Source organism: Simochromis diagramma, unplaced genomic scaffold (assembly GCF_900408965.1).
Source record: "Simochromis diagramma unplaced genomic scaffold, fSimDia1.1 OVJJ01000798.1, whole genome shotgun sequence".
Lineage (NCBI taxonomy): Eukaryota > Metazoa > Chordata > Actinopteri > Cichliformes > Cichlidae > Simochromis > Simochromis diagramma.
In genome coordinates this window covers 1555354-1582434 of record NW_024386736.1, presented here as the reverse complement: position 1 = coordinate 1582434, position 27081 = coordinate 1555354, and the positions used below count along the sequence as shown (strand labels likewise).

The 27081-nt window shown below is 37.9% G+C and overlaps 2 protein-coding genes and 2 long non-coding RNA genes across 5 annotated transcripts in view; 2 read left to right on the top strand and 2 right to left on the bottom strand.

Moving 5' to 3' along the window:
* Positions 1-1241: 1241 nt before the first annotated feature.
* Positions 1242-18687, top strand: LOC120714321. Its single transcript, XR_005691398.1, has 3 exons — positions 1242-1761; positions 14329-14332; positions 18678-18687. It is a non-coding gene; the product is annotated as an uncharacterized LOC120714321 (long non-coding RNA).
* On the bottom strand, positions 8272-14621 carry LOC120714126 (beta-1,3-galactosyltransferase 2-like). The gene is made up of 2 exons (XM_040000211.1): positions 14367-14621; positions 8272-9695 (listed from the first exon to the last, which is right to left on the bottom strand). Exons 1-2 carry the CDS (start codon positions 14408-14410, stop codon positions 8594-8596), a joined length of 1146 nt encoding a protein of 381 aa, XP_039856145.1. The 5' UTR covers positions 14411-14621; the 3' UTR covers positions 8272-8593.
* On the top strand, positions 15541-17437 carry LOC120714270. Its single transcript, XR_005691395.1, has 3 exons — positions 15541-15698; positions 15996-16074; positions 17149-17437. It is a non-coding gene; the product is annotated as an uncharacterized LOC120714270 (long non-coding RNA).
* Positions 18688-22526: 3839 nt separating the features above from the next.
* Positions 22527-27081, bottom strand: part of LOC120714013 (zinc finger protein GLIS2-like) — a 32487-nt gene continuing 27932 nt past the window's right edge. For both annotated transcript variants that reach the window (XM_040000038.1, XM_040000116.1), the window contains exon 7: positions 22527-26088. In XM_040000038.1, the coding sequence (XP_039855972.1) occupies positions 25409-26088 (680 nt within the window). In that variant the 3' untranslated portion in view covers positions 22527-25408. The remainder of the gene's footprint in view (positions 26089-27081) is intronic.

Below are 27081 nucleotides of genomic sequence, written 5' to 3'. Positions count from 1 at the left end.
GAATGTGGTAACATCCCTTGTTTGTAAATAGAAAGAGAAAAAAAAAGTGTGGTGAGAGGCTCCATAAGTCTGACTATGTGTGTGAATATTCACTAATATGAACAAGCGTGGCTTGCTTATGTGTCCTGCAAGTCTATGCGTGCTGTGAGGCTGTTGTGAATGTGCTGCCGTTGAGCGGATGTGTTTGCGTGAACGTGGTGTGAAAATATGGAGAAATAGAGGGTGTTGTTTGTAGGTGAGTGGGGAAGTAGGTGATCACAGCAGTGAAAGACAAGAGAAAGACAGCTTTGGTTGTAAGATTCAGATAATTATTTATTAAAAGCTAGACATTTTACATTATAATAACACAGTAAAATATTTATTTGTGCCCCCCTCTCCCTGTTAATGCCCTACCTGCCCCCCTGGGAAAACTTTGCTAGACCCACCCTGCACAGCTATCAGGTGTCAGCTACTTAGAAAAGGGTGTTATTTGTCTCTCAGAAACAGTTCATAACTTCCCTTCAACTCATTCATATCACCTAAAAGGTAAACCTGTTTCTCCATCACCTGTTTAGCTCTGATGATTCAGTAAGGACATCTCCTGGTTTCATCTTCATGTTTCCCTCTCACCACATATCCAAACCGATATCATGACCTGCAGCTTTTACAGCTGTGGCTCCAGCAAACATCAGCTGATACTAGAAATTAATATTAAATAAATTCTAACAACAGTTGATCAAGCTTAAACATGCTGCTGTTGTTTAGCGCGACATCTGCTGGTTTCCTCTTTCTGGTGCAAAGTGGGCGATAAACAAACAAGAGAGACGGGACTTGTGTCAGAAAAGCCGATCATCTGATCATTGATCAGTTTCATGATTGAAGTAGTAACAGGAGAGCGAGGGTGAGAGAATTAGAGAAGAAGAGGCAGCTGACAGCGTAAAGACGCAGAATAACTCCAGGTTTGTGTCTTCTTCCATTCTAGCTGACGTCCAGGACAAACTGTGTTCTTTTTCAGCTCCGTACGAAGTGCGTAATAATTTCTCTGAATGCGGGGCGATTCCGTTTTTTACAGAACAGTTGGCAACTCTACTAACTAACCTTATGAATAAAATAAAGTTCACTGTCAGTAACATCATAGCTCCCATAGTACGCAGTACAACTTATTGTAACTGACTGTAAAAAGTCAGCACAACGAAAATAAACTCCACCTAAACTTGGTTTATTATCTGACCCAGATAGACTGCAGGTCATAACTTCTTACCTGAAGTTCAGTTCACCTGATACTCGGACCGGCAGCTGCCTCGGGTCTCTCCTCCTCCTGCCTCCACTCTCCCTCATCCACCTGCTGGCCTCTGTGGCAGCTCCACCACAGCCACCAAAAAACAACTGAGTTACTTTTACATATCGGCCAGCATCTGGCCAATCCACCACCTTTTTTTTAAAAAAAAACGAAAAATCGCCATCGGCCCACTGCTATGCCCGATGGCCAGTCCGGCTATGATGTGGACATTACATTTTTGGTTATCTAGACCAAATCACTAAATTTTTCTCTACAAGGGCCTGATATCAACTTATGAGGACAATATACTGCCTCTGTTTCATCAAAATTTAAAACAAATATCCTCATATGTGGCTCTCATTTTTCTCAGAAACAAAAATTCGGTTTAAAAAAAAATTGGTAATTCTTTGTTTTTACATTCATCGAATCCCAATATGTCCAAATACCAAAGAGAAATTAAAAATGCATGCCATGGAAGAGTTTGGGTCTTAGGAGGTTAAGATGTGCAGTGAACCTTGGCTGTTTTGAGTCTTTGCTGTCGGTGTGTCTTATTTCTGGTGGGAGAGATAAGGACACAATGGGAACATAACAGATGTATGCAATGAGAGATGAATACAATTGAAATAAAGAAATAGTCTAAAAGAATTGAAATTGCTTTGCAGATTAAAACAATCTGAGGCAATATAGAGAAATATGTATTCTGTAACTAGTATCTTTCTGTATGTCAGAAACTGTCCTCTAAGGGCTTTTAAGGATCCCAGATTTGCCAGTGATAGAAAACAAAACAGGACAGTGCTCTACTGTGCACTCTAAAAAGTAATTAATGGGACCTTTAGTCATTACTTACATATATATGTTGTTGTGAAATGAAAAATCAAGTTCATAAATACTGTTAGACTTCCTAATTAAAATTTTTATTTTATTGAGTTCGGGTGACACATAAATTATGCCTCTTTACTCAATATATAATCGTGATTTGTCTGAATTTAAAATCTTCTTTTAATCAAAAAAACAATATAATTTTAAGTTCTGTCGATGTAAAATACAACTTTATGACGTGTAAACAGCTCACAGTTCCCTTCTTCTACACAAGCGGACATATTCAACAGCACGTGTTCAAGGTTTATCAAGAGCCATGTTCGTCGCGAACGGTGAGTAATTTTATGCGAAATTACACATATCTGCAGTCGCTCTGGATTTTGTTAGTTTACTTTAAAACAACGACGTAACATACATAACATACATCTTAGCTTGCCCCCGCGTTTGTGTGTTTTAATATACACACAGCAGCTAATTCCGCGATAGCATAAATTGTTGGGCTCTTTTTGGAAAATTTAACACTGACGTTACTCTAATGCAGACCACTGTAATTGTCTTATAATTTTTAAAAGATAGCGGACGTTGTTAGCCCCGGCGCAAACTACTATGCTAACGTAGCTAGCCAAGCTAAGTTGTGTTCACTGTGATTTTATTTTTGAAATGTGAAATTTATTTTTTGAAGGGAAGCATTTTATGTTAGTAATTGTTAAGAAACGCTTCTAAATTTTCGTAACGTTACGGGGTGAAGTTCAACCCCATTGGCATCTGCGCAGGAAGTGCGGTCGCCATTAGTCCGGTGTATCTGTTGACCGCTAAGAGCGGTTCTTCACCGGCTGCTCGGCCTATTTTCACAGGTAAAAGACCAGACTTAAGTGCACTGTGCCGCATATGGTAGGGTAGTTAGCTGTCCCTAATTTTTGGGTACTTTCCGTGTTTTGTAGAGACGTAGAGGCGACGTGCATTGGCACTGGCTGTAACATTGATATGCCTCAATAAAGGTTGAAAGTAAGAAAAAAATCAATAGCGGGCCGCCATCTTGGTTGAGTCCCCATTCGCCGCCAGTGCATTTTTTCTACTGAGGAATGTATTCACCCATGGTAAATAAGGAAAATGTTTAAATATTTTTCCAAACAGATAAGGCAAGAAAGGTCAATAATCCCACATATGGTTTCAGTAGTATGCCAGTTTTGGCAACACTAGGGTGCACAAAAATGACCATAGCTGCTGACTCAGCATTGATTCCAATTTGGTTTTGGAGAATGAAATGAAAACGGATCAAGTGGGATTATTGACATTGTAGCTTGTGTATAAAAAGTTTGGGTTTTTTTTCGTATTTACTGTCAGAAATGATTCTGTCCTGTCATGCCACACCTTATGTTTGCTTTTGTTGATAAAAAAAAAACTAAATATATATATATATATATATATATATATATATATATACAATTTTTTTTTTTTTGAGTTAACACATTCCTCAGTAGAAATACATGCACTGGGGGCAAGTGGAGACCCCTCCAAGATCGCGGTCGGTGGGGATACACGCTCCAACAGACTGGCCCAGTCCATGTCACCTCTATGTATATTTGATCTATGGAAAGCCACGTTAGGCCTTCCAGCACCCAGTGTATTCAGGTCTATGTAGTTTTGAATGTTTGGTTCTAGCTCACACAGCTTTGACAGGTGAAACTTATTCACTGTATTGAAGACTCACAGGTGAAGTTGAAAATACCATCTTTTGTATTTTTGTGCAGGCACAACTTTCTGGTGTTATACACTGTCCTGGCGTTGCAGATCTAGGGGTTCCAGTTAAGACATGGTCAGCCTTCTAAAGAAAGTGGGAATCTCACCGAAATATTCAGTTACTTTGCTGTGTTTCTTGCCAGGACAAAGGCTCAAACCATCATCTTCTCCTGGTATCGAATACCAAGGGACCTTCTGAAGTAAGCTTTAACAAGTAAGCTTGAATTGAGTAATTCAGAATCATGAAGTATGGATTGGCCTTGCAAAATCTGTAAATTTGCAACCTCCACTAAGGAAGAGCTGATGAAACATTATAGGTTACGCCATATCCCCAGTGTACAGCCTCTGCCATGTCCTTACCTAGATTGTTTTTGTTCATTTAAGTCATGGGGTAGCCTATAATCACACATATCAAGGAAATACTCAACTCACTCAACAATGAGAACCTCTGAAATACTCAGTTTCTGTTGCCAGTTCTGTAATGTGGGCACATTTTCCACTGAAAAAGAGTATTTTGAACACCTTCTATTTTTTTCTATCAATCAGGACAACACAGTTGAAAAGCGCAGAGAAATTGCTATTCGCTGCCTCATAGTCTATCTTGGAGAGAAGGAGGAGGATCTTTTCAAACAATACAGTGTAAGTACTTGAGTTGGTTTTTAATTTTTTGTTTCGTTTTGAATGCATGTCTCTGTTGGGTCTTTGTGTTTTGTTCATTGGATTTTCTGTTCAGGTTGAGTATTTAAGTCATTCAGTGCCATAGACGTCTTTAGACGTCAAAATGAATCCGAACGCTCAGTGCCATAGACGCCTCTTGAGCTTTTTATTGAATTGAGAAGATGGTGGAGTTGATTACATGGATAAAATCCCACCAGCGTGACAGTCGGCTCTACTGAGAACGAGTATTGTGGCGCGATTTTTGATCCAGCGGGAGTAACACACACACACAGACTCTCTGAATCATAAATCAGTCGCTTTTTTCTTATATATTTTTCAAATGTACATTTTTACAGGTGATTTTTTTTACTTCATAGTAGTAAAACATAGTTGAGATGTTGCATGAATCATTGAAACACGAAATATTTACATCAAAGTCACTGATCTGCTAGAAAAACCTATTTACACAAAGCGCTTTTGATCCAGAAACAGGTGTTTTGTCATGAAAGTTTCTCTTTTCTACTGCAGATTTCTAAATAACAGAGGTAGAAACATTTTTTTTTTGCCGCTGAAAGAAGAGAGACTCATTTTTGTCATGGTGGTTTCAGAATTCACATAGTCATAGAACAAAATATTCTGTGAGCCTTCAAAATCAGTGAAAAAGCTAAATATCTCTAGCACTGAGGGGAGTATGAAATCTGAGAGTGGCTGGCATTGAATGAGTTAAGGGACATTCCAACCCTAAGTGAAGATATGTCTATTGCCATGTATAAGTGAGAAAAAAGCATTTCAGAATTACAGTCCGAAGATGTTTATTGCCATTGTCATTGAACATAATTTGCTGAATAGAAACCTGTTTCCGTGATAAGGTGCAACATAAACACACAGGATAAAAAATTTTGTAGCCAGCGCAGTCATTTTCCTGATCTGGCAGCAGCTTTAGCAGAGCATAAACAATGGAAGTGAATGGCAGGTACTAGCATTTTGTGTGCAAAAGTGATTAAAATCACTCAATAATGATACCAAGTATTCCTGGGGAGCTCAACAATCATGCTGACTGCAAATGAAAAGTATGAATTGACATGAAGGATTTTCAGGAGCCGATTTAGACTTGGGACTACATTACGACAGAGCACTGCTGTAAGCCTCCACATGGTTATAACACAGCAGTTGAAGCCACTGCCGACCAGTGTCTATAAACCAACATGCTATTTGTGCAATATTTCTTCAACAAATCAAATACCCATCCATTGTTACTGCAGCTTACTATGCTTGTATAGTAGTGGCTGTGTGTGTTTGTTTATGGAAGCTGGAGGCTTTTTCAACTGTTGCGTTATATCCATGCACCATGCAGTGGATGTTTACAGCGGTGTTTGTCGTAACTGCAATGTAGTCTCAAGTCTAAATCAGCTTCTGCAAATCTTCCGTGTTACTTTTGCACTTTTCATTTGCCGTGAACATGATTACTGAGCTCCCAAGAAATATTTGTTTTCATTACTGTTTTCATTTTTGTTAGTCATTTTAATCACTTTTGCACACAACATGCTAGCACCTGCTATTCACTTCCATTGTTTATGCTCTGCTAAAGCAAATGGATTGCTTCCGGATCAGGAGAATTAGTGTGCTGTTTACAAAAGGCTTGTTTCTCACTTTCTAACTGTGGCAATATGGCAATAGATAAAATTTCACTTAGAAGTGGAATAACCCTTAAAAATGATTTATTAGATTTTCTTTTCAAAGTGGAAAAACAAAACTGTGAAAAACAAGACATTTTTTATTTTAAACGTTGGATTATGGTTTAATTTAGCTTTTAAAAATTACAGAATGACAAAGTAAAATCACTGAAAAACACAAAAGACAACCTGTTTTAGCTTATTTTCCTACCTGTAGTAGTTCATTCCCTTATGCACGTCATCCTGAAGTGCTTGAGCTATGTATTTTATACATCCTAACATTTAATTTCTCCTACAAGGATGAGGAGGAGCTCAACGCAGACCTTGCAATGCAAATCATGAAGATTGCTATCATTGGTGATGGGCCTCCAACCATCATCGTTGAGGGATCCAAGATCCTGGAGAGGATTGATATTGCCAGATCCTGTGCTTTGATGATGGGAGTAATCTACGCTCTGAACCTTACCTATCCCAAGCAGCTGAAATTTACCTTTGAGGTATTTCAAAAGCTATGCCTTGAGCTTGATGGACAAAAAGCCAGCTCTAAAGTAATGAATCTTAAGTTTGGTATTTTCTAGAGCAGACTTGATAGACCATTCGTGAGTGAGTTTCACAAAAACCTTATTCCTGCATTTCTGGCACTACTTCATTGTGTTTTACTAAATTTTAAAGCGCTGTTCTTAAGTCTTCTGAGTTAATGTTTTGCCGTATCTTAAATGCTGTTATTTGCACATTTTTAAGGAATGCGTTTAATTTCTCCCATGACCTGTGTTCTGAGGGTATTGGTGTGTTTTAAAGTTTGTGTAATGCCCTCTTTAGCTGGCCTTAATCTTGAGGGTGAAAAGTCAAATATAGAAGAGAATCAAGAATACTTTGTAAGAGTGCTGACAAAGTTGAATGAAAGAAGCTTTGCTCATTTTATGTTTAAATTAATGCATTTAATGTATAGCAGCCTGTCATCTTTTGTTTTGATTCACTGTCACATGTTAAAGTAAAAAAAAGAGGATTCAAGTAGTAGGTTGTATTACAATTTTAATACACAGTTCCTTAATTTTCAGCGGGCAATTTGTGTTCTAGGAAACTGAAGCCCACAAATCTTGCACTTTACACGCACGTTAAAGAATTGTGATGTTTGTTATTGTAATTAAATGGGTCTAACTCATTTGAATACATCTGTCTGAATTTCTATTCTTTCTGAGCACCAGGTACGAGTCCCTTAGCTGATGTCCAGGTATTTGGCATCACATCTGCCGCATTCAAACAAATACACACAACATCCATTTCTTTTTTCTGAAGGTCATGACACAAGCGCACACACAGCCCATGTTAAGGCTGACCTTCGTTTGGGGAAAAAGTGATTGACAAGTTTCTAAGGTCTTAGGACCTTGACTTCTTTGTGGGCAGGCACCACCATGCATGAGCCTGCCTATGCGGTAGTCATGGTTATAAGACACAGCCAAATGATCAAGGTTGTATTTTGGAGCGACTTAGCCTGCTGGGAAACAGGTAAATGCCCTTATAGAATCTCCTGTGGGACCAAAAAATTACTACACTGTAACCAAAATATCATATTTGACCAACATAAATACTATTCATGCTGACAGTTAAGTTCATTTTAATTATAAATGTGTTTTATTTTTATCAAAAAGTTACTTCACCATACATAAATATAATCTTGGATCAACTTAAATTCCTGTGTATTTGTTGACAATTATTAAGTTCATGTTACTCAGAATGTGTTTTTTTTTTGTGGCCAAAAAGTAACTTCACTATACATAAAATTCACGTTGGATCAACTTAAATTTTTGTGTTCTAGTCGAAAATTATTAAGTTAATTTTACTTAAGAATGTTTTTAATTGTGGCCAAAATAGCTACTTCACCATACTCAAAAATATTGCTTTGAATTAATGTTATTCTGCCAGAAGTTGGCTTAACTCAAAAATTCTAGTGGAAAACGTTAACATGTTTTTTTTTATTTGAACCAATGTTTTATTTATTAGAGTGTGGTATTATCATAGACTCTAGTATGTGAATGACATTTCTCACAACATTCAAGAGAATACTGAAAGGTTGAGGTTTTGGAAAAACATATTCATTGCATTCAAATGAATAAGAACAGTCCATTTAATTAAATGTACTTTAATATGTAAAATAAACCTTATAATCTTTTAAAATATTTACACCTTTCATTAGCAGTCAATTTAAAGTTTAACCCCAGCTGTATTATTTGTAAACGCATTTAAGTAACCTCAGCATCCCCACATAATAATCACACATGTAAAAGTGCACCCCGATGAGACCTGGTAAACCTATAAAACCTTCAAGCAATTGTTCACCTTCACCTTTCCAAACAAGTAACTCTAAATCACATTTAAAAAAATAAATAACTTCGGTAGTTTATAACAATCTATAAATACATTAAAACTCTAGCATAAAGCTAAGGTGTTAAGGACAAGGTGGCCCAGGCTTTTTCAGGTCTGTCCAATAATCCAGCAGCTGTTTAGAAGAACCAAGAATGTATGTAATGACCTTGGAAAATTCACAGCGATTATATGCATAGTTATAGGCCTTGAACTGGGAGGGTGTTGGTGGTGCTGTGAGGGCAAGTCCAAGCTTTTTCATGCACATCCCAATATAAGCATCCTCAATGTTAAAGGGTTTGACTGACTTTGACATTTCCACATATTTCTCTGGAAGATCATTAGAAAAGACATATCCCATACCCAGTGTGTAGGTCGGGTATTCAGGCTCTGGATACAATTCCTCAGGCACATACCACTTGGAGTTCTTGGAACGAACGACTGGTCTGTTCCACATAAGCATCCCTGTCAGGTAGTTTGTCTTGGGGATGCCCGGTTGTTTTAGCATGATTACTAGATTGTCAACGTTCAGAAACATGTCAGAGTCAATCTTCATGGCATAGGCTGCTGCAGGGCAGTGTGTACTTAGCCAGTCCATGATCACCATGGTTTTGATTGTTAGGTTTAGATAACTGTCTGTGAAGTCACTCTGGATCAGGTCATGGTGCTGCAAATTTTCCTGTTTGAGCTTCTCAACATCATCTTCTCTAGAGACACCCAACATAAATAAAGTGAGTACCACCTCACCCTGAACTATGTTTTCTTTGCCCCATGTCTGGCGGATCGCGTCCCGAGCTGCCACATTTTTTGGTTCCACTGGAACCATGAGAACCAGGAATGGGATCTTGTTCTTGCAAACCTCTGTGTTATCCATAAGAAAATGGTAGTTGCGTGGATAGGCTTGGTGGTACTGGAGGGAGGTAGATCGCACAGTCGAAGGTTCAGTGGTTTTGTTTAATATAACTTTGTTTTTGGGGTGAATGCGGTAAGCAGGTGCATTAACCCTACTGTTCTGGTTTAAAAACCACTGGTATTGTTCCTGGAATGGGAAGCTCTGCCATAGTGACAGCGAGCGGCTGGACAGGGTGTAACACAAGCCTAAGGCCAAAACACAAAATAGAAGCAGGAGCTGAAACCAGGAATGAAATAAGATCTTCTTCTGTGGAAAGATGCTCTGGACAAGTTCCCTAAAAAGACAAGAAAGATAAAAGTGGTGAGTTATATCATCTTTCTTTTCCATTATTAACAAAGTGCACAGCTTCACAACATTTGAGTTAGAGCTGAAAATCTCTAAGCTCACTGATACTGAAGATTTATGCTTCAGTGGGAAATCTGCACCATATCAACACTCCTCTGAAATCCTGTGCCATAACCTATGGAACAACTTGATGTGCACCTCCTTAATGATGTAAGTACAAGCCAGGTGAACACAGCCCACAGCTATTGTGATCGCCTCTTTAGTACTGCCAATTTCTGTTGTATGTTTCCAGCTACTTTTATGAATTTATCAGTGAAAGATTAACAATCATTACCTCAGTATAGGGAACAATATTTATAGCATCAATATAAGGACTCACAAATGGCAACAAATTCCTGGAGGGAGATAATACAGTCATGATAACACTTGAAAAACAGGCCATTTCTTTGTTTCATCAGAAGTCACTTTGACCTTTGTTGGATAACGATCGTTTGCGCAGGTTTTATCAAAGGGTCTATAAAGATTTCCCACATTTTTTTTTTTTTTTTTTTTTTTGTAACGATAGCACTGAAACTGAGTCACGGATGCCTGTTTAGATTATTTTCTGTCACCTTGTGTGAAACTTTTTCTGAGGTTTTCTCTCTGAGCTATTGAACTTGTTATTACCTGTAGGGCTTCATATTTTGTTTATTAAATGTGTGTTGTGAATTTTGCATTTGAGTTCTCATCTCTGCACTCCACACTTTGTGACATCTAATGGTGACCATAGGTGGGAAGTTACAAAGTACAAATACCTACGTTATTCTACTTTAGTAGAAATTTTAGGATTCTGTACTTTATTTGAGTATTTTAATTTGATAATATATATTATATTATATTATATTATATATATATATATATATATATATTATCACATGTTTTATATATAAAGCTAAGCTGTGCTAACTCCTGTTAGCTGTTATTCAAATGTTGCATGTTAGTGGGTAGTTATATTATATATATAAATATATAGCTTAATTTGCATTGGTGTGGTGGATTCACAGTAAAGCACTGTGTTGGATTGGTGCACAGTGCAGCATAGGGATGGGTATCGTTTAGGTTTTATCCGATACCAGTACCAATCCGGTACTTTTGAAACGGTGCCGGTGCTTAAACGGTGCTTGAACCGGTGCTTGAACCGGTGCTTAAAGAATCAAGAACACAAACTTTGTCCAAAACCTCTCATGTTTAGCTGTTTTTTGTAAAAAGATAACAATGTTAGCCTTTTCTGCAGCTATAGGGGATTTATGGTATCACTCTTGGCTGGAAGCAGTGCTTAAACAATGGAAAAAACACAAACTTTGTCCAAAAACCTCTCATGTTCAGCTGTTTCCCACTTTTTCTTTGGTCATTTTAGCCTTTTTGGCCAGGGTGAAGGGAGTATCTGCCATCAAACAAGCATGTAACTACGACAGTGTTTGCTAGTTCACCTTACATGCATTAATTTAATAACGTGGTTACACACGAACAACATTAAGCTACTGACCCAGAGAAGAATGGCTGCTGCTGCCATCATCATCCGTCATCATTTCTGCTACACTGACAGGGCTAGGGGCCAGGACTCTACTCTTCAGGTTCATGTTGCTAACTCCAGGTCCGATAACAGGCACCACACCCGCAGTAGATGTGCTCGGTGTGAGGTCTCGCAGCAAGCTATCAAATACGGCGCATTTCTCGGCTTTTAAAAAAATGCTATACGTCACCAGGTGTTTCATCAGATTCGAGGTGTTACCTCCTTTGCACAGTATCACAGTATCAACATAATACCACTTGTTGCAGGCTGCTGAGTTTGCATCTTTTGCTGTGAAGTACAGCCAGACTTTGACCGCTTCACCTTGGGCATTTTTAATCTGTAGCTCTGCTCTAAAAGAACGTACGTACCTTGGCCCGCCTACTACGCTTGCAAAGGTAAAATGATTGGCTAGAATCCAAAGTGTATGACATCTCAGGAAAAAAAAGCACCGAAATGTGCGCTGCTTTTCGGTCTGGTTACTACCGTTTATGTCAGAACCGGTGCCGGTACCCATCCCTAGTGCAGCAGAGCTGAATTAGCATTTAATCTGACTGGAGTATTTTTAAACCTAGGTATCTCTATTTCTACTTAAGTAAAGAAAGTCTGTGCTTTTGCTACTTCTGAGGTTGACGCAGTTTCCAAATTACTTCAGAAATTATTTCTTGTATTGTTATAGTAGTGTTAATGGTGATCTGGAGGAAGGAATCAAAATGTATTTTTCTGCCTCATCAACATTTTTATTTAATGTATGCTGCGTGACAATGGATGCCATCTATCAACTGGAGTTGATAATTTAACACTTATTAATGCTAACTAGGTGTTAAGAGTTTATATACTAACTCTCAGAGTATTCTAGTTTAACTACATAAGAGATCTTCTAATTAATTCTTAAAAGTTTGAATTTTACTCTTCTGAACTTCTAGAAATTCCTTTGGAAATAAACATGTATTACAAAGAGGCAATGGTTTTTGAAAAACATTTATTTTTGAACTGTGCACTACAATTTCAAAACATTTTCTGAAACATGTAACAATATGGAGCAATGTACATGTTCTCACTTTCATTTGAATATTGTTTATCAAATGCTCTGACATAGATAAATGCAACAGCATGCTCATTGTTCTTTTCTTCAATGGAGGAAGTGATGAATGTCCTCCATTCATCACTTCTGCTTTCCCCCATATTCCACCTTCACAAGCATATCCTGTGTGGAGATTCAATAAAAATTAGTTGTGCACTAATTAATTGCACAAATAATCTGGTAATCAATTGAAGCACAGTAAAAAAAATAATCATTTTTGAGCTGTAACTTGTATTTTCCCAAAAGATTCCAGATACGAATCCAATGCCCATATTTAAAGGCAATATTCTACCCGAACATGTTTGTTGAAATGGTGCTCTCTCAAACAACTGAAGAACACAGACAACAGTTAATGGTGAACTAAATTTAAAAACTCAATCTTTTTCATTTTTACGTAAACCGTGTGCACAAAACTCTGGAGGGATCTAAACGTACAACCCAGTCAGGACATCTGCAACTGCTGTTTGCTCGTTTTTTTTGTGGGAGATCGTTTTCAGGCTTGAAGTAGCACCATTATACCAACATTTCACAATCTAGATATTGTTTTAGGTGTATTTAAGTTAACCAAAAACCTGACTGAAAATTCATATGCAAGCTTTTTTTCAAAGCTGTACTATTTGCCCGCAGACAATATATTTCAGCTAGCTAAAACAGATTATTATGCTATCACCGAGCAACGTGGCTAATGCCTTTCACACAGCTTTGTCTCAACTCCAAAAAGCCACAGAAGTAAAAGCTCATAATAATTGAAACAATCTCACAAAAAAATGACTTACCAAGCATGGCAAACAACTCAGAAATATGTAAAGCAAAATGTTCTGAAACGGCTTCACTTCAGCTTGGATCAGAATCTGTGGTACTGCGGGCAGAGTCTGTGAATTTACTCTATTAGTGTCATAGCCCCTCTAGGAGTTCGGAGTTAAGAGGTCAAGAGTTAGTGTTTCCATTGTAACACCTCCAGATTTGAAATAGAAACACTCATTTTTAACACTCGATTTTAACTACTATCATTTTACACTTCAGAGTTACATTAAAAGAATGTGACTCTACTTAGAGTAAAATTAACTCTACTTTTGCAAGAAGTCCACTAACACCAAAATATTTGACACTTTTGAATTTGCTGTGGCCTATAATCCTATATGATTAAACACTGGTTTCTGTTTCACCAAACCTGTTTGCCTCACTCCACAGCAGTAGAGCCACACCAGTTTTACTCATTTTCTTTTCTCAAGTTATCTGTAATTCTAATTCCCCAAAAGCTTTCCATTGTACTTCAGTCAAGCCAAGTGGATAGTAAAGACCCCGTATGCACAGCATTGGAGATCAGGGAATGTTTTATTTGCACACTGCCTTTTGTATTTTATTATTTATTTTGTTCTGTCAGCCAGACTGATTAAACAAATTGCATTTTAATAGTCTACCCATTGTGTTCACTATGTTTTGTTATACTGATGTGTATACAAACTTGCCATGAAAAATCAGTTAGATGCAAGTCACCAATCATTAATCATCAATCATTTCCTGCTCAGAACAAGATGGTCAACTTTGTCTAACTTGCCAGGCAGAACAATAGCGCTAACACACCATCAACAATAAAACACACAAAAGACGTTAAATAACATCTTTAAAAATGTTAGTTTTCGTTTGTTTGTTAGTTTTGTTTTGTTTTCTAATCATTCATTGACACCGAAACTGTTTCTTGCTTTTAAATAAGTTGAAAGTGACTTCAATTAATGAGTTTTATGTCTGTCAGGTATCCAGTATTCAAGTAGAGAAAATGTATAGCTTATATTATCGCATAAGTCAGCTTCTCCCCGAACGCTAACATTTAAGTTTAATCAGTTAAACTTTTTAATACTGATCTTGTCACTTTTTTCATCACAAAAAATGGAATCAAATATGAATGAAAGCTAAAAAAATAGCGACTAATGCGTCCCAGAATGATGAATTCAGAGCCTTTACATGCTGCTGCTTTTCAGGAAACCAAAGCTGAGTTTTGGTTTGGAAGCAGTTTGATAAGTTCTTACCTCTTCGTTCCATTTGCACCTGAGCCAGTGTCGGGATCCCCCATGATCGGCCCCGATCCTTCTTTTCGTGATTCCTTGTTCTCTTTCTTTCTTCTTCGCTTCAGCCACAAAATCCAGCGATTATTTATTTAAGTGGCTCACTTAAGGTGTTCTATCCATTAATGTTTCCAGATAAATGAATGAAGCGACTTCTTTTTGTCTTTTTCCTTTCATTGTGTGTGATATAGGATAAGTGAGAGAAGGAGGGAGGCGCAGGAGGAGACTGGGGAGGGAGAAAAGGGGGAGGAGAGAGACGGGACGGGGGGGGGGGGATTATAGTTTGTAATTTTCCCCTAATTAGAACCAGCTCATCTTTTCACTCAAGTTAACTGTAATCTGAAAATTTACTGCATGTGGTCTTTTATGGTATTATGGATGTCTATGGGAGTAGGAAGGGTCTTAACCACAAAAATTGTGCTTATGGGAGGAGACGCATTCTTTTTAATATTGAAGGAGTCAGCCGAGTATTGACAACTTTTACGCACAGCACTCTACACCCTAACCCTCTACACCGGCACTGTTAAGTGCCTTTTAACGGCTGAGGTGCTGTGATTCCTACCCTAGAACTACTACTCTCTTGTAATTTCTTTAACACTACATAAAGAAATTTCAAGAAAGCTTGCCTAAGACAGCTCGGGCTGTGTTGAAAACTTAAGGTTAAAATAAGGTCGGGAATACCTAAATAAACATTGACTTCAAAGCATCTTTGAATTGCACAACTATTCTTTTGTGTATGTTCTATTTGTCTGAACACTAGTGTTTGTTCAGTACAAGGGCGTAGATTTGGTTTTGGCATTGGTGGGGACGGATGATTCAACCACCGAACTCTGCCCTGTTTCTTTTTTTTTTCCTTTTCGTCTTTGCTTCTTAATAAAAAAAGGAGAAATATACTTGACTACATATGTTATTCTACATGCTTTTAAACCATTTAAAATTACAATTCATAGTTTTATATGTGAATTAAGTTACTATTAAACAAATGACTAAGTATTTTATACTTTAGTTTACTTCAACCATATTCCATATAAATCAGATATCATACAAAAATAAAAATACCTTAAAATACAGTCATGGCAATAAAAGAATATGACTTTAAGGACTTAACAACATTACTTCAGTTATACTACACCAACATCTCTTATACCAACACGTTCTCACTCCCAACTCGTCAAACGTGTGACGCATGGTCAGGCTCCCTCTGCTGCACTTATGGACGCGCAGGGTACCCCCCTCGCGTCGGGAATTGACGTGAAGGGTCCTCCGATTGAAGAGATTGCCGCGGAAGAGCCTGTTGTCCATATATTTATATATTTCCGAAATCACTTTGTAGTGACGTATACTGAACACAATAAATTATATAATGTAAACAACTACCTGAAAAACAGGTAGAACGATACTTTTGTATGGTTTATTGCATTTATGGAGGGAGTGATGTATGCTGGGTAATGGCACAGCTAGCTACTGGGTGATTTTATTCACCCGCTTCGGCTGTTATCAGTCCATACAATGGGCGTTATTAGCACAAATCAGTCCCATAGATATGGGCCATCTCCTGCTAGATTGTTCAGAAGGTTGTTCTCATCCATCCAGATGGAGGATCACTAACAGGAGCGTGGAAGACTCCAGAATCCACTCTGGCTGGAATCCGGTGGATATGCAGTGTGTACAGGTAAGACCATTTAAACGGACAGCATTTATAAAATGACTATTAAAAGTCAGCGAGTGTCAGTAATGTTAATGTGGTTATGTTAGTAATACACCGAGTGCTAATATAACAGCTTTAAGATGCATTTGTAGATATTATTACGTGTTTTACCGTCTTTATGGTGCTAGCTTAAAGTTACGGTGTAAACGTTAGCTTATATTGGAGTAAAGCTGTTACTGTTTAAACGATGTTAGCACAGAAATATTAGCTTCTGTCATGACTGATGAAGTTACTAGTTAATGAAGTTTCCAGTAAAGTGATTAATCGCAGCCACAGATTGACAGCAAATATCTCGATTAGCTTCAGTGCATCTGTAATAAATATGTGCAAGTTTCAGTGCTTCGTTTAAACTGTATGATACTTATACTGACCCAGGGTCAGTGTAAAATACAATCCTAGCTGTGTGAACAAAGCCTGGCTCCTTTAATCCTGCATGACAAACCTCAGGATGCAGGTTATTATTACTCTTTCCTGCTGGCACACCTGTCACACCTGAGAGTCAGCTAGAAACTTACAGTGACGTGGACATCATGCAAAGACTGCCAGACTCTGTAATACTGCAAATGATCAGTGACTCACGTTAACACTAAACTTTAAACGGTACCTCTGTGTCTCTGTGTGCTGAACATCTAGGATTGAGTCAGGCTGCATTGACTGTGGGACTTTAATGTGTTAAAAGCAGGTTGAAGACGGCTCAGAAACATTTGAAGATTAAAATTTAGCATTATGGCTTCTGGTGGTTTGTAAAGCCTCTACTCAGCTGTATTTTTGTTACTAATTTATGTTTGTTGTTGTTTAACACAGATTTCAGAAGAGCAAATATGCTTAATAGTTTAACTAGATTTCATTTGTCAGTGTGGGACTGCTGAGTCACCGGAAGAACTCATTTGATTCATTCTCCACATGATGTTCATATACAGAAATGTTTCACAGGAACTGATTTCTCCCAAAGGGTGAACTAGTGTGTTTCCATAGATTACCTCTGTATGAATGTACTTCTTAAATGAAGGCAAGTGTTTGTCCTTTTTTGTTCCTCAGGTACAGTACGTGATATCAAGGGCAGGCGGTCAACACTGGGGGTAGACAAGAAGCAGATGTACTTCCAAGAGGGAGCTGCAGTGAGGACACAGCCAGGTCACTGAGGTCAGAGATCAGAATCTGAAACAGCTCAGGTTTATATTTTAGAGGTTATAAAAAAATCAAAATGTATTTATAAAGAAACCTTTAAATAATAGTCATAATTATGATTATTATAAGAAATATCAAACATTTAAGTGGATTTTCTGTTACACATATTGTGTTAGCCCTGCGATAAACTGGCAGCCTGTCTTTGGTTTTGGTAGCCTCGCTACCAAACCAGCATTTCATCTCCGAGGAAGTGATCCCAGAGAGAGGTAAAGCAAGTGTGAAAGTTCATCTCTGAATGTTTGTAAAGCGTTCCCACGTTAAGCTTAACAACCGATATATGGAGGACTGCCTCTTCTCTCTCCCTCCCTCTTCTTGCTGCTACTTCAATCGTGAAACTGCCTAATGATCAGCTGATCGGCTTTTCTGTGGCGAGTCCGTCTCTCTTGTTTGTTTATCTCCCACTTTGCACCAGAAAGAGGAAACCAGCGGCTGAACAACAGCAGCACGTTTAAGCTTGATAAGCTGTTGTTAGAATTTATTTAATGTTACTTTCTAGACCAGGATCTTTTTCTACGCAGCTGACGGCTGGTAACTGTGCAGGGGCGGATCTAGCAAAGTTTAGCCAGGGGGGCCGATAGGGCATTAACAGGGAAAAGGGGGGCACAAAGACATACTTTTCTTTCTTATTATCATTTAAAATGTCTAGCTTTTATTAAATAATTGTCTGAATCTTACACCCAAAGTTTTAATCTGATGTAAAATGTATAGAAGTTCATTACTGTCTGCTGTTAAGTCTAATATACCCTAGTAAGCTATACTACTTTTTCCTCTGGGAAGATACCATCTGTGCAGTCTGCAGTTCTGTTGAAGAAAGATGTTGAATCTATTTAATTATTCTTGAAAAATAATTGATTTCTGTGCATTTTTTTTCACACTGCATCAAATTAAAGTTGATTACGTCGATTAAGCATCATGAGGTGGAGGGTGGGGGGTGGTTCCCTATTTTATTTTATTTTTTGCTGGGAGTTTGCAACCCTATTAGTTAGGTTGCTTAATATTTCTGCTAAGTACTCTTTAAAATACCAGAATAGGAAGGATGGAGTAGGTTTAAGTTTATTAGATTGATCAGTATTGCTGAACTATGAAATAGTTTGGGTGCAGTGTATTTTTTACACACAGGTATAACAGAATAGCTTTAGTGTTGTTTATTTAAACTTGAGTATGAACTTATACAAAATGCAGTAAGATATTAAAAAAACAGTTTTATTGATTAAAAACACTATGTCGGATTCATATCGGTATCGGCAGATATCCAAATTTATGATATCGTATCGGACATAAAAAAGTGGTATCGTGCCATCTCTAATTTAAACATTACATTATTGAATTATTTTATTTTATTTCTACAGTAATCACTTGTTTTGATCAATCTGTACAAGAGCACTTCTAATTCAGTATTCTAAAAACTACTTTAAGCTTTAATCACTTTTTCCCTTTCACACTAAGTGACTTGGACAAGATGATAAACAGACTCACATACTCAAGATGCTGTCTAATCTTCATGAGCTCTCTTGTATTTGTAAGTGTTAGTAAGGTTAATACATTTTCTGTATGTGTGTGTGATTTTGTATATGTTTCTTTTCACAATTTTCCCACTTAAGCAGTCAGTTTTCTCTTTCCCAGGTTTGCTAACCAAATTTTTTTTGAATTCATCCAATATGCACAGATTTGCTTTTTCTTTGAACAGGTTTGTGCCTACCTTTAAATCTTTAAATCTCATGTTCGCCTCATATCAGATCCAACCTTCGGCCACGTTTGTTCTCTCTGTTGCAAAGGGAACCAGGCGGAAACACCAAATATTAAAACCCAATTCTTTTATCCCCTTGATAGAACAGAGAAAACCGACTCATAGTGGTCAAAACATTTATATTTCTTTTTATTCAATCATCTTCCGGAAGAGAGAGCCCTGCACAGCCCCAAAAGCGAGTTGCAGAAACTCTAACATTAGAATTTAAAAACGTCTCACATATAGGTGTTATTTTGGTACTTTACACCAAGGTTATTATCATTAACGAAAACTAACGAAATAACGAAAACTAGAAGTGAAAAAACATTTTCGTTAACAGAAATAAAAATAAAAACGAGACTTTGCGAAAAAAGGAAAACTAACTCAAATTAACTGAATTTATAGCAAAAATGTGTTTAGTTTTCGTTGATGTGTGCGTGTCATACAATAGTCAAGGGTGAAAATGAAGTTTAGTTTCCAGGTTTTTTTCTTGCTGTGTCTCATTATGCCAGCAGGTGGCAGTACGTTAGTCAAGTCGTCTGTGTTGCTGCTCCGTCCACGCGCAGATTCATGTCAGGAAAAGTCAGGAGAAAGCGCCAAAGTCCAATTTGGGATTACTTTGAATATGACTGTGTTTTGGATAAAGCAAGTGTCTTGTAGTGGAAAGAGACAAATTATGAGGGACATTTCTAAAGGGAAAAAAATCCCACAAACCTTAAAGTGCACTTGAAAAGCTCACACAAGAAGGCTAACCTAACCTAGCTTACCTTGAGAAGGTAAGGGAGCACACTCAACCCTCATCCCCAGAAAACAGAAGCTAACCCCAGGCAAGGCAGCGTGATGCATCCCGAGACAACAGGACTGGGATATCTACACAACTGTGTGAGTCAATTGCCTTCAAAGAGTTTATCAATTCACTTGAACCAAAATTACGAACACCCGATGCTGCAAGAGTTAATAGTCTCATTGGGGCCAAGATATACCTTTTATAGTTGCCTGGTATCAATGGTTGTTCATCTGCCTTTATTTATTTATTTATTTATTTATTTATTTAAGGAACCCATAGGTGGGAATGTGAGTTGTCTGTCTCTGCGTGTTAGCCCTGCGACAGACAGGTGACCTGTCCAGGGTGCAGGGTATGGTAGCTGGAATAGCAACATACCCAAGGATAAGCAGAAGAGCATGACTGATATGATGAAACTGGGATTTTGTTACACTTAATTATTGCAAACACAACTAAAACTATAACTGAAACTAATCAAAATTAAACTGAAACTAAGGATTTTCAAAAAAAATAAAAACTAAACTAAACTAGCAAACAATTGGTAAAAACTAATTAAAACTGATATAAAATCTGAAGTCAAATCTAAATAAAAATAAAAACTAATGAAAATTGCAAAACTATTAAAACCCTGCTTTACACGTCACACAGTTTTGATACAAAGACTCCTTATATGGTACAAGTTCCTCTTTTCTGTCTGGCTTCCTGTATTTATTAATGTACTTGTATAGCTCAACACTAACTTCCTGTTTTTCAGTCTGGCTGAGCACTTAGTTTATGAGTCAAAAGTGGCCTTGCTTTACAAACCTTCATTATTAAAGTACATAAAACAATATAATAAGAAAATAAGCACTAAGGATAAATTAATTACATGACATCTGTAATATTTATTTTAATACAATCCACATCTTAACACTTTTTTTCATATGATTTTTATATTGTGTGATAACTACATAAAAAGTTCTGTCTGTCTAACATTTTGACAAATTGCCTGACAGTGTGCAGAGATGAGGCTAAATTTTATATTTTACTAAGTATCTTTATCGTAACATATCAAGATTTTATTCAGTTATACTATGAGCATTAACATTCAAATATTGAAAAAAAATATAATAAAACAAAAGGTACTACTCTGTTGTAAGTGTTATTGTTAGTAATTCACCAATATTAGCATGCTAACATGCTATAATAAAGCACTAAACATCACTAGCATTACAACTTATTTCCCTTTTTTTTAATTACCTCTATGAGGTAGCTTTCTTCTAACTTCTTTAAGTAGTTTCCAGGCTTCTTGAAGGACATTCCAAGCTCTTCTTTGGGTGTTGGGTGCCTTTTGTTCTGTTCTCTGTCCAGATGATTCCACACTGCTTCAATAAGTTTGAGCTCCAGGCTCTGGAGAAGCCAGTCCATGACTGATAGTATTCCACTGTGTGTTTTCCCATACAGCTACATGTTTACTGAATTGGCATTGTGTTTGGGGCAATTGTCATGCCAAAGCAAAAGCCATCACCAATAAGATTGTATTGTTTGTATATGTTCGTAGTTCCATCCAATTTCGCCAAAATCCCCAAAATCACTGGCTTGAAATGCAGCAGTCACTGTTGTACGCCTCATAAGTTCATGACCGTTTGACTCAAAATTCTGAAATCTGAATTCTGAAATTTGTCCTCCACAGTTCCACATCATGCAGAGATCCACTAGATTTTCAGGTGATGGCTCTTTGGAGATCATCCTGTTGGTGCAGAAATAATATTTTTATGCCTATCAAACTGTTTTATTGTTGGCATTTTTCATAGATTCAATTAAAGAAATGGGGAGGGTTAACTCGGAGCAGACAAGGATTTACACTCACATTAACACCTACAAGTCATTTAGAATCAACAATTAACTTTTCCCTGCTGGGGGGATTTTCCCATGACATTTTTATCAAACACTTCTGTGGTTAACCACAATAAGCCAGTAATTGGTTGGAATCCCATCCCTCCATTCCCTCCTCTTTCTTTTTGTGTGTTTGTGTGTGAATGTTATATACCACAGCCACAGCATTTAAATGTCCTATTTCCTCAGGCTGGCAGTTCATGCCTGTCCAATCAAGGTTAGAATTAGGGTTAGGGTGGGGACTAGGGGTCTAAGTGAGCATTTGCAGATTGAGTGTCATCACCCCATGAGGTTTTGGATTGGAGGTATAAAACTTGTTGCAACCAATCCACTGTCTTCAGTCCAGAGAAAGATTACACGTTTACAATGCTTATACAACTGTATTACTTCTCCAAGTGCTGAAACCTAAGGCTTTCATTACAAAGGTGTATTTACACGTCAAATATTTACTGATTTTCTTTCTCACCTACGAACAATTACCTACCTGGAGGGGAAGAGGGGCCCTTACTATAACCAAAGCTGTGACAGGCATGCCATTGCAACACCCATCAGAGATGTTTTATTGTTAATATGTCACCCGAGATGTGGAGACATATTATTATAACCCACTTAGATATGGGAGGACCATTTTCTGATTCTCCTCGGAGCTATCAGTAACATTCACGTGGTAATTCTTTCACATCGAGAAGAAGATACCTGTTTGTCTGCTTTTTCCTGCTTTCTATTCATGCTGGTATACAAGGAAGCTACCTGATGTCATATATCTCAAACAAATGAAACAGCAGAGGCAAACTTTAACTGTGAGTGGGCATAACACAAATAGAGAAGAGTGGACACGCACAGTAAGAAAAACCCTAATTTATTACAATTCTTTATTCTACCATGTAGTCTTCTATTTCAACTTGTAAAGTAACAAAACAAAAAACATCACAGCACAAAAATTACACAATGGTGTCACACTCTCTCCTTTAATGCATTTATTGACACTGAGTCATTGCCATAGTCATAAACATTGGTGGAGTGTTTAAAAGGTGTTGCAGTCGCCCTGATGTACAAATCACATCTGTTGTCAAGCCTTTAAAAAGTTTAACGTTTCCTAAAATGTAATTTAAAAAAAAAAGCATATATATGCACTTTACAGCTGAGTACATATGTTCCATATACTGAGTGATATATTTTAGCTGAAACACAAGGCACTTACTGGGGCACCTTTGAAATACTGATCAGGATGTGCAAACAGGAATACAAGATCAACACAGATACTGGCCATGTGTGGCCATCGTCAAACGCTTCCCCTTCACTGCCTCTGGACAGACTGCTTTTTTTTCTGTTCCTACTTATGCCATGTCTCAACATTTGTTCAAAGCAAATATGTAATCATTATTGCCATATACACACCTTTGTCTACCCACAAGAATTATTCCTTCAGGCAGGGCTGATCCTGTTTAGACCATTGTCTTGAAACGATTAGTACAACAAACACTAAACTAATATAATCTGCGAGTGAAGGAGCTCTGACCTTCACTTGTGTCAATATGTTTGTTTTTCGTTTTTTTTTTTTTAGTTCGTTCTTCTTGCGATTAGAAAAATCACATGGTCAACATAGCTTTGTGTTGAAAATAATCTGTCACACGTCATTGTGTTCTACGTCTGAGTCAAGGCTTTACTGTTAGCTAAAATAAACAGCAGTGGAGATATGAGAGCAACACTGAGCACTTTTCTATGTGCAAATTAGTGAGATAACTGCTGACATTGTCCTGTGTAGCGTGAGACCTCTTGTGATTTAGCATTTTTAAATCAATATTTTTGGGGGTTGGAGGCAAGGCAATTATTCTGTTTGCTTTTGGCTTGGAAATTAAGCAGGTGAGGGGATATACCAGGACTACATATTGCACGTAGCAACTGGTGTACCAAACTGAAACCATAGAAACCTTTACATGATCAGACCGAGTCAAAGATTTTGATTTCAAACTGACTTAAGTACAATCTATAAGAAGACTGCTGTGCAAAATCTTTTCCATAAACACATAATTTCCTCTTCATATGCATAAATATTGTGTAAACAGCTTTGCTCAAATAAAATCAACTGTATCAAGGGTAGCTCTATATTGTATGTTTTATTATTACATAATTGTGTGTGTTTTGGTGTGTGGACTGTACTTCCTATTGCTCCCCACATCCTTGTTTCCTCACACCTTTATTGTTGAGGAAACAATCTGAGTCGATGGAAGCACTCTGTAGGGGTTGTCGAGCTTAAAAACTACACAAGGCCGGGGTGCCAGCTGTTTTTCCTTAGCAGCTTTGGTAAATTTAATCCTCAAGCTTGCCTGTGAAAAAATCCTTTAGGAAATCAAGCTGTAGATGAAATTAAAAAGATGGGTTTATGAAGGCTCAGTTCACCCAGATTACACATATTCCCTAACTTCTGTTATTTAGCTGTGCAGCAATGTGGTTTTGTTTCTCTTTGGAGTAAACATTTCCTAGTGGGTTTATGATCTCAGGCCCCAGTTTCAAGTCTCACCATGATATTAACTTGGTAAACTGTGGTTTAATTTAGAGTAAAACAGACTATGAAGGTGGGTATACGTGATGGCCGGGCAATCACAATGTTTTCCCTGGTCATTACTGTATGAGTCACTATTATATGGACTTACTTTTTGACCTTTGGTTCTCTTACTCATCATCTGGGGTTTTAAAACCAGAGACCAGTTAAAGCAAACAAATTTAAAATGCCCGAGACTTTTTATCAAGCCTACTAATAACTACAAACAGCTATAGTGGTTGAGGAAATTATCCAAACAACATTGCTATCCTTAGGAGTCTAATGACAAAGTATTTCAACAGGAGAAACTGTTTGCACTGATGATTTAACATTACCAAGATAACAACTAGAGCTGTAGAGATACTCAGTAGGTATCTCAGGTCAATGTGAAAAAAATATATAAAGTGGATCTGCATGCTACAATTAAGGATCTGGCTTTTTTTCTTTTCTTTGCAATATGGATGAACTGACCTTTTCAAAGTTAAGACAGCTAAATGCATGTATGGTGTAAAAAATAACTGTAATACAGTACAAAAAGGCCCTGCTGGAGTTTTGCTCATTACAAGACCACTGTACTCAAGTCTGTCTTTAGTTATTATTGGTTGGAATGGCTGAACTGTTGCATGGCTCTAACTGTGGAAGGGATTTTTATAACCTTATACACCCACAAAAGCTTTCCACAATCATATGCACTGCATTATGTTAGTAAAACCAATAAGTTTTCATGCCCGGGTATTAAATACTAGTGTTTTGTCAGGAGCCACCAGCTTCACAGAGATCTACACCTTTGGTTTAACTCCTTAATACAACATAAATGAGGAAGTAAAGGTCCTGTTTTAAAGAGCAACAATATATCAACAAAAGGAAGTGATGGAGGCATACACTGAGGGACTGTAGATAGAATTATCTGGATTTTCCATGATATGCCAACATAAAGACATTTCAGTGTATCTTAATGTGGCACCAAGGTATCCAGAGCGAGTCTCACATGTTATGTACTTTTTTTAAACTATTACACTAATACATTTTAACGCCCAAACCAAAGAATATCTTGCATGTATCCCTGTGAGATGCCAGTGATTTCTGATAAAATGTTAGTATGAGACACGGTGATAATGATGATGGCAGGCTGGAAAAACACAAAGTCAAACTCTCTGGTTCTCTGAGTTGCTGACAGTTCATCTTAACTAACAACAGCTGGTTTGAGGAGTAGCGCCCTTGATGGAACTACCACCCAAGACAAAGCGTCACTTTGTCTCGCCCCAACCCCTGCAGAGAGGTTCAGCACTTCCCCGTCCTCTCCTTCTTCTGATTCCTCCCCGTCCTCTGGCTCCCTTCTTACCACCTGCCCCAGACCTCCCAAAGCCCCCAACCCAAACATAGACGCAGCTGAAAGTCCAAAGCGCAACAGTGGGGAGTCTGAAAGGCTGAGCGATCCCATGCTTCCTCCTCCTCCTCCACCCATGGAAAAGAGCGGTGCCCGGTGGTGGCCTAGAGCTCTGGCATGGCAGAAAGCAGAGAGTGGCAAGGACGTCCCAAGGCCCCCAAGAAGGGCTGCAGCAGCCCCAGGGATGATGACAGGAGTCCCGCCTACAGAGGGCTGTTCAGTGGCACTCTGGTGGGTAGGAAGGCCCAGCCCTGTCCCTAACCTACTTGAACTCCCCGGCTCTTGGGCAACAAAGTGCCCATGAGCCTTGATGTGCTTGCGTAGGGAGCTGGGGTCTGTGTAGCGCTTCAGGCAGCCTGCCATCTTGCAGTAGTAAGGCTTGTCCACATAGTGGGTGCGAGTATGCTTGAAGCGGTCACTAGAGTTGGAGTAGCGCTTGCTGCAGCCTTCATAGGGGCAGATGTAAGGCTTTTCCCCTGGAAGGAAAGAGAAACAAACAAATATGAGTCAGAGACAGAAGGACAAAGGAAGGAGAAATGGAGGGGAAAGAAATGATTTGATTTGAGAACAATGCCAGAGAAGGATGTTGTCAGTTTGTTTCTAACTCTTAAGATTCATGGTGTGTCATTGCTTAACAAGGAAAGGAACAAAGAAGAAAGTGTTATTCCGATGTGACACTTTTTAAAAGAACAAAATAAAATACTGCATAAGAACAAAAGATATAAAATACTTTATTTTTAATGGTCAAATCCCATTATGTCGCCTTTTGTAAGAGCCTCACTTAGACGTTCCTTTTTTTTCAAAAGGTTTAATTTGCTCCTTCTTTACATTATTAGAGTAGTATTTTGAGAGGTGGGGGTGTGTGTGTGTTTGTTGTAGATTTTATTTAAGCAAGTTAAATTGTGTAAATTTGCAATCTCTTTTGCAAGTGTGTACCCAGACAATAAAGGTAGCAGTAGGATGTTTGTTGAAGGGAGCCGTTTCTCATGTTTTCAGCAACATGAACATTTTGAACACTTCTCTCACAAACTCTAATTGCTAATCAAGATTGTAATGTATGAAAAATTAAACATATGCTTACTGTTAAATCAATGAGATGAAATGAAACCAAACAGAACAATGGACAACAACATCAACATTACATTCACATAGTAATGTGAAACTTCTTCAAACGACTGTCTGAAGGCTCACTTTGACAACCTGTGAGTAGTAAAAAGCATGATCTATTGTTCAGATCTGTTTTTGTTTTGGCTTTTGGGGGGGTCATTCTTCAGTCTTAAGAGCTTGAAAAAAACAATATAACAATAAGTTTATAAAGATGTTTCAACTCTCATCCAAGAGACTTTTTCAGTTCTATAAATACAAGGTGGCAAATCCCAGGTATTTAAACCCCGGTGGGGGTTATCCCCTTTGGAGTTGATGCTGATAGGAGAACCACTGCTGATCATCTGAGTGCTCACATGAGCCAA

Excerpts from the sequence above, each read along its gene's own strand:
- LOC120714126 (XM_040000211.1), bottom strand. The coding sequence starts at position 14,410 with ATGGGGGATCCCGACACTGGCTCAGGTGCAAATGGAACGAAGAG. Across the intron at positions 9,696-14,366 it reads GGTGCAAATGGAACGAAGAG|GGAACTTGTCCAGAGCATCT; the intron begins GTAAGAACTTAT and ends TTGTCTTTTTAG.